This window comes from Halyomorpha halys, unplaced genomic scaffold (assembly GCF_000696795.3).
Source record: "Halyomorpha halys isolate HHAL.00 unplaced genomic scaffold, Hhal_1.1 Scaffold996.1, whole genome shotgun sequence".
Taxonomy (NCBI): domain Eukaryota; kingdom Metazoa; phylum Arthropoda; class Insecta; order Hemiptera; family Pentatomidae; genus Halyomorpha; species Halyomorpha halys.
Genome location: NW_027109983.1, coordinates 68,950 through 77,783, shown reverse-complemented (window position 1 = coordinate 77,783; position 8,834 = coordinate 68,950). Strand labels below are relative to the sequence as shown.

The 8,834-nt window shown below is 30.2% G+C and overlaps 1 protein-coding gene across 1 annotated transcript in view; it reads left to right on the top strand.

Moving 5' to 3' along the window:
• LOC106687674 (calcitonin gene-related peptide type 1 receptor) overlaps window positions 1-8,834 on the top strand; it is a gene marked incomplete at its 5' end in the record, with an annotated part of 213,382 nt that overhangs the window by 192,832 nt on the left and 11,716 nt on the right. Inside the window, 1 exon segment of the mRNA XM_067048130.1 lies at window positions 3,068-3,356. Within this exon segment, the coding sequence (XP_066904231.1) occupies window positions 3,068-3,356 (289 nt within the window).

Genomic DNA, 8,834 nt, shown 5'->3' with positions numbered 1-8,834 from the left:
TTAAATAATATTATTTTATATCTTCTTGCATTGAAATGTACCGTCATATTATTTGTAACCATCGGATTCCTCCACTCCCCACTCATGTTTATACCTTCAACCACGTTTATCTCATTCTTCTGTTTTACATCAGTCAGATAAGTGAGTATCCAATTTTTCTCATTATTTTTCTTTTTGTTGATCTTTGTCTTATTCTTATTTCCCTTATTTTAATCTTTTAGTGTATAATGTATTTTTATATTTCCTTTTTATCTACTTTCTTATTTGTTATTATTTCCGTTTTCATATTGTCTAATATTCTTAATAAATATATATAATAGGACCAAATACTCTTTTTTTCCAAATTTTATTTTATTTTAATTTTCTTCGTTCATTTTTATATATGATTTCACATATTTTAATTTCTTTTTAAACATACCTTACTTTAATTTTATTTCATGCTATCTATTCCCTTACTTAGTGACATTATTTTATTTGTATCTTTTTACGCTCTGCAAAGTGGTGGCAACAATAAATAGTTGTTTTACTATTTGAGTTACTCCAATCATCTTTCTTTTATGTACTTCCTATGGTCAATTAACAATCTTACAGAATACTGGATAGTTTTTTTCCGTATTGGATATTCTGTGGAAGACTATGCTAAACACTGTGGAAAAATATGCTAATTAATATTTGTTATTATGGCTGGCTTAGAATAAAGATGGAAAAAACATGCTAGTATTTCTGTTGAGTACACCTCTTCTCCGCCCATGGGTAATTGGTTCAGTTTAGAAAAAAGTACAATGGACGGAATACGACTTCTACTGTCCCTTATAAAAAGAAGTGAAGGATCAAAATGAGTTCCACCTTGTTCCGTTTATCTGAAACAAAAAAAAAATAATTAAAAGAAGAAAAACAATGTGTATCCTACTGTCTCCTAAGCGATGGGAGAAACAAAATTAAAAATATAAAAACAATGTATTTTGTTCTGTCAAAGAAGAACATTTAGTTAATACAATAAAGAACAAGCTAATAAATAAATTAAACATCTGATTGAACTCTTGACTTTTTAAAGAGAAAGAGATATCAAAGTTTTTATTATCAAATGCTACCATAATTTTCATTTTAGTCTCTTAGAGATAGTATTGTTATAATTTGCATTTCATTGCTAATACATCAAAATAAAATATCAATTAATAAAAACAAATAAATAACAATATATAAAAATAAATCACTTAAATAATCGTAAAATAAGTACCTTAATAATAAGGTTCAAGAAAATTAAAGTTAAAATAAAATAAATCATCTTAATTCTTAGCTGGGTGATTTAGAAAAACTTAAAACATATCCTTTTAATCGCATTGTTTATTACATATTAATTAACAGCAAAGAAAATTTATATATTTTTTTCTATTAATTTTATTTACTGTCGTTTTTAAAAATATTTGTTGTTTTCTACATTAAATATTCTCATTAACAGTTGTGTTTTGGTTGTCGTTATTTTGATCTGGACCAAATATCAGATTAATATGATGTGATAATTTTTATTATACAAGACACAGTTCTGCTTTGTGAGTTATTTCATTGAAAGTTATTTGTTATTGACATTAACATTTGAAAATGATTTCGGGCATATGGGCACCGCGGCTGTTCTTGACGAAGCGCATTCTGTAAAATTGTGTTCAGCGATGAGGCGCATTTTTGGCTTAACGGGTTTGTTAATAAGCAAAATTGCCGCATATGGTCGTGCGATTTGACACCTCTCGATTATTTCCTGTGGGGCTACGTGAAGTCACTGGTTTATGCTGATAAACCAGCAACAATTGACGCCTTGGAGGCCAGCATTGTTCGTGTTATTCGTGACATACGGCCAAAATTGGACGTCCAGAATGCGCTTCGTCAAGAACAGCCGCGGTGCCCATATGCCCGAAATCATTTTCAAATGTTAATGTCACGTATTGATCTTTCGAATAAAAAAAAAATTTTGATTACAATTTAATTTTTTGTGTTATTTTTTACAATTTCAAGTTGTATCGGGCTTAAAAAAACACCCTATAGTAAATAGACACATTTAGATATAATAAAATCTTCGTTCAAAAATATTTTTGACGTATCAGATGTGTTTTATTTCACTTTAGTAGGTACTACCACTTAATACCATCAAGTGATGGTCACCTCTTCTGTCCTACACCTTTCCCTTCGTAAAGATCCGCGGCTCGTACCCGTCAAGACTTACATTACCCTTCGCTACTTTAGAGAGAAGTCTCCATCCATCAAGGACTTACGGCTCTTAACATACCCGACAGTACCAGTAATACAGTTATGTTTTTATCGCATCCTTTACCTAGGTACTGCTAGGAAGTTTTTCGATGTTCAATGGAACGAACACTAGCTGCTCAAAATTATGCTGTATTTTCAAGGTTTTTATAATCATCTGATATTAATGTGAATAGTTGCAGTTAGTATCACGAACTCTCATTACTGACTCCTGGGTTCAAGAATACAAATATTCTGGAGACTCAAATGGCCAAATATTTTTTTTTAGGAATAGTTTAAAATTTAGGAGCTCACAACTGACTGATACGGATCAGTTATTGTACACCTATATCACCACTGGGGGTAGGAACTTTTTCAGTCTGTACATAGGTTTTCTCTGTAATTATTATTTCTCTTTGCACAATTGATTATTCAATATCTCTTATCGCATGAAGGCAAAGAGATTAAGATGGGCGGGACATGTGACTAGAAGCAATCCATAAGGACGCCTCAATACAACAAGGAATGCCAGTATAGTAGGCAAGATACCGCGTAGGAGGCAAAAAACCAAATGGATAGACAGAACCAACCAAGATGCTGAAGAGCTATACATGCAAGAAACTGGAAAGCAGTAGCCCAAGATACACATGCCTGGAGAAGTCTGGTTCGGGTGGCCAAAGATCAACAAGGACTGTAAAGCCAATTGGGAAAAAATGGAGCAGTTCCACAACGGTCCGGTTTTTTTTATATCATATGTATAACTATATTGAATTTTTATTATTTTCTAGTTACTTCTTCGGATCTCTTGAAGACACCGAATCCTCTGTTGCAGATGCTGGCTGAGCGAGAGCCACACCCAGTGGATCCTCACAGTTCCTGTTCTCCTGTCGATGCTGGCCAGCTTGGGCTTCCTCATCAACGTGGTCCGGGTACTCCTCACCAAACTCCATTGCAACTCGGCCAACCCCGCGCCGATTGGTCTCCGCAAGGCCGTCAGGGCGGCGCTCATACTGGTTCCGCTCTTCGGGATCCATCATATCCTTATCCCCTTCCGCCCAGAACCGAATGGTCCAGGCGAGAGGGTCTACCAGGTTTTCTCAGCACTCCTTGTGTCGTTACAGGTAAATGTAAATTATTGTTCAATCGATAAGTATATAGTATTTCTTATAGTTATATGTCGTGAAAGTACTCTACCTTGTTAATTTTTTTATTTTAATGATTAATTAACAATGTTTCGGGACGCTCACCCAATCATCATATTATTTGAAATATTTCCATGTTGCAGCATAATTCGAAGATTGTGCAAGAATTAGCTATTAAGAATTTGTGTATTCCATTAAATTATTTCTTTTAACTTATCTCTTCATCGAAGTATTTCTTTTAACTAACTTTTTGCCTAAATTTATATAATTATTTTGGTTTGACTTTGCATTACTGTCTGATGATAAATTCGTTTAATTTGTTAAACGGATCGAACGTGAATAGCGGATCACTGAAAAGTGGAGAACTGAGAGAGTAAGATAGGAAGAATAAATTTGTCAAGTTAATGAAATAAAATTGTTAAATGTAATGAAATTGTTAAATTGATAAAAAAAAAAGAAAATAAATGAAATAAAATATTTGTATTGAGTATTGTATAGAGTATTGATTGTAAAGGAAAAGGGAAGGGAAAAAAAAATTGTTATATCATGTAAATATATGTATTGTATATATGTCCGATCATGGATTGATTGGTATGCTGTGTATTGTAGCAACGTAATGAAATTGGGCATAGCTAAATAAATCATTCCTCTCTAGTCATACGGTATTCGCACAAAATCATATTTATATCTTCTTAATATTATAATTTCTTACTAGATGAGTTTTTATTAATATAATTATATGTAGTGAAAGTACTCATTCTTGTTGCAATTCTTTATTTTAATGATTCATTAACAACGTTTCGGGACTCTCACTCCATCATCAGGTTATTTGCTATATTCACTACAGTCTTCGAACTATGCAGCAAAATGACAACATAGCAAATAAACTAGGGGGGAGAGGGTGATAGCCCCGAAACATAGTTAATGAATCTTTAAAATTAAAAATTTTAACAAGTGTACTTTAACTACGTTTAATTATAAAAACTCGTCCAGCAGGAAATTATAATATTAATAGTATTATTTCTTCTTTTTGAAAGGTATGTGTAAAACAACTGTGTCCAAATTACGACTAATCTTCTGTGGGAAAGAAAAAATGTCTCACTAGGAGTAAAAAAAAAAGATAAAAATCTAACGGTGGTCATAAACAGTTCACATAGAATAGTAATAGAAAAAAAGTAAAATACAACTAAATTTGAACAAGTCATTTTAATATGGAATCCGAAGGGATGAAAAGAACGTGACCGAGCTAAGAATCCTCGAAAAGGAACGCAGAAAGTGATATTACCAAAAGCTCAGGAAACCTGTTTCCTGTCTCTGCACCACGCTATATTCTCGAAAGTCTTGTCTCATTGTAACCTTGTATTTATGTTTTGGTAAATATTTCTATTCTCTCAAGTAAGAAAGATTATTATAGTTTCTATTTTATGGATATTTATCCATTTAAGTTAGAGAGGGAACTACTTTATTTATCTATGCTGCCTAAATACATTAGGTTGCTATCTCACACAGCATACTTATCAATCCGTAATCGGCCATATATAAATTACACATACTCGGTATAATCAGAAAAAAAAGAGATACAATAATAAGATATAATAAACAATCCCCCCCCCCTACAGTTTCCTTTTACAATCCATTTCGGTCTGTACAACAAATACAAATGTTTCATTTATTCCTTTTTTTTCTTTCTCATTTCTGCTCCTCCAATTTCACCCTTTCACAATTTTTCAATTCACCCGATTAACAAATTCGCTCTCCGGAATTCACCCTCCTAGATCCTCTTCAGTGACCCGCTAAACAAATTCAATATTAGACGGTAATGTGAGATCAGACCATCATTCATAGTCACAGCAGTAGATCAGTTTACCATGAACAAACAAATAAATACATTTTACGAGGATAAGACATAGGAAAATATAATAAAAAACCGGTTACAGGAAACACTTGAATGGATAAATAAGTTTAAAAAAAAAAAACACACAAAAAAAATAGTATTAATAAAATAAAATAATTTAATAATACGTTAAAACACACAAATAGAGAGGTCAATATATTAAAATAAATAAATAAAATAAAGAATAATCTCCGAGCTAATTCCCATGCAGGTGATGGTGTATGATCACTAAAACTTCATTATTTTCCATCTTGTCCTCTGTAGTTCTCTTAGAAATTCCTAAGCTATCTGGTTTAAATATAAATTTATGATTAGGATGAACTTCCAAATTTTGAATACATATTTATTAAGTATTAGAAATCAAAGTGGGATATTAGTGTTCCTAAAAAAAAATTCACTTCAATCCCATCAGATGGTCGAGGATCAACAGACACTATCCAATCCTGAGGAGTATAACTAATGCAAATAATAATAGCGTAACGGTATTAGAATTAATTGTAAGTACAATACATTTTGGTTAGGGGGTTCCGTATTACCAACATCACCATAATGGAAAAGTTGCTGTTACTACGGGTTTCAATGAGGAGAAAGAGAAATATTCTGTGGAAGCGATAAGGAAACTAGTTCAGAAAAACAATAACCTAGTCACCCACACTACACAGTTCATAATAATTTCTGCTACTTCCTTGGAAAAATTTAAAAAAAAAAAAATGATTCTTGCTGTTATTTTATTGAAGTGGGAGGCTTATGGATTAATTCGTGTTTATATATTTATTGGTTCTTTTACTGTATTATACAGATATATATATATATATATATGGGTCGTTTTTTGTCTTTGAGGAGCTTTAATTATTAGATTACTTAGTATTTTTCAGGTATATATTAAATATATTATTGCTTATTCTTTTTGCTCAAATATTTTTAATTATTTGTGGAATTATAAGAAAAAGGTGTTATGGTTCTTTGGTTCTTTAATGATAATGTTGTGTCATGATTTTTGTTCTTCTGGTCTTTTTTGTTGGATTAATATCATACATGAGCGTAGTTACAGACATAGATTATTTATTAATAAGGGTTGTATATCAATAATGCCTAGATTATCAATATTTTGATTCCTTCTCCTATATTTTTCCTCTTATTTCCAAAGTATCTTGATTAAATTGGGGCTATACACAACTAAGTTTTAATAAGGACAATTATCCTGAGGAAAAACTAAGTTCCATTGCAAATCTTTGGAAAAAAATATCGATGTATTCCTTATTACCACTTTCTCCTCTTTATATTTATTTAATTCATCCTGAGTTTTATTTATTTTTTTTAATGATATATTTTGCCACTATTGTATAATAAAGTACTTTCTGATAAACAAATAAGATGAATTATTAAATCAATACGACCTAGATATGCGACGAGACCACATGTCAGTTAAGTAGCGTTAAGATTGACAGTTATGAAACGAAATTGGTTGGAGTACTGACATTCTTAGCGATGCTAGGTGTTATAAACGATGAAGGGATTCTCCTCCTTCATTCCCCCACTGAGATTGGCTTCATAAGGACGTAAAGTACCATCACATTAATTTCCTCAAATAGTAATTAAAGTATGGAGACTGGAGTAATAGAATACTAAATTAATTTGATTTCTAAATTCTAACAAATTTCGAGGTTGAATATTTTACATTATTTAAGAGGTTATATACACTTATATTAAAAATAAAAGGATTTACTTGGAATAAGAGAGTATAATTTTTATTTATAAAGTAAAATCTACAAGAATGTGTATATTAAAAATGTTTAAAATAAATATTGCTTTTTTTTCTATAATCCAAGGAATATGGTTAATTATAATTGTTATATTTTAATTCTATAAATGATATTAAATATCCATAGACTCTCTGCTACGATGTTTTTTCAATTTACAACTGGAATTTAGATATTATAATTGCTTCCAATATTTCAGCCTGGAGATATTACTAAAAGAACCCTCAAGGGACTTATTTGTTTTGAAAGAGGCTAACGATTCTTTTGAGATCTCTTGACGAATTCTTTTTTTTTTTTTTTTTTTTAACAAAATAACCATTTCGATTACAGTAAAGCAGGATTCCCATTCCTCAATCCTTCGACATCTGTTTACTTTTTGAGAAAAGAGATAATTATTTCGTATTATTTAATCTTTGGTTGAGTATAAATATATAAGAGTATATAAATGTATTTATTTTCAAGGAAGGGTTCACTTAATAGTTCTTATCTCCATTATTTCAATATTCTAGACAACGCTTCGGATAAACTGCCTTTCTAAAAAATATCCAGCCCATCTACAAATTATTATTCTAGAAGTAGTTAAATCTTATCTATCTTTACGTATATATAAATTATTAACAATTATTCAAAATCTTTCAGAAAAACACCCCATAGGACTAAATTAAACCCACTTCCTACAAAAATATAATTATATATGTATAACTTTTTTTTTATATTTTTAAGAATGTAATTTTTTACATACACACACAAACACTCGTGAAAAATAAAATTCTAACAAATTAAAAAAATATATATTCTTAATATATTTCTTAAATATATTCTTAAAAAAATGGTGTGGGTTTAATATGTTCGTTCCTTAGGAATTTTTATCCTCGATCATCCTGATTGATTGTTAATAATTTAAATATGAATCACACTAAAAGATGAAACAATAATATAACGTTCATTAAATGTATAAGCTGGACTTATATATAATGACTTAACTTTATTTTTTAATACACCTATTTTTAGAAAATTATCCATCCACTCATTATTCTCTTCCATACTACTGTGTTCATTTTTTTTATTTAAAAGGACTTAAACTTTATCATAGGCATAATTACGTTTTTTATTCTGAAATTTTTTTAGCCAAATTACAATTAATTGCAATTTTAGTTTACTTGAGTTCTGCAGCATTTTAATATGCTTTCTATTCTATCTAAAATCTCAAGAATACCTAACTGAAAATTTGATGTATCAATTTAAAAATGCAAACTTGACATATCAACAATTATGTATCATAAATATACAAACATAATTCAAATATTATTCTCTCAGTAATTTTCAGATATCTCACATTTGCTTTGTACCGTTGATATGTAAGCGATAAATACATTTGTAATAATATCTGAATAATATCAACCAATTATCAATTGAATATAATTAGTCAATAGCAGTAATAAAGCTATATATCACTTACTTAAGGAAACATCGTTAAATGTATCGAACTTATTGAAGGAAATTGAAGCAATACTGGATTATTTTACTAATACGCCCCAGCGTCTCGATTTTCCAAGAGAATTTCTTAGTGAGGAGTCTCATTTATGAAAGTGTTGAAATTCTTCAGATGCCGAAGAATTTCAATATCTGAGACGCTAGAAATATTACAATCATGCTTGAGTTTGGAATATTGGAAAACGTTTGATGAAAAAAAAAGTTAACTTAATCCACATTTATGTAGATTTCGAATATCATATCGTTAAATTCATACTTCCTTCGTAAGGAGAAGTTTTTTTCTTTCTCATTTCTGCTCCTCCAATTTCA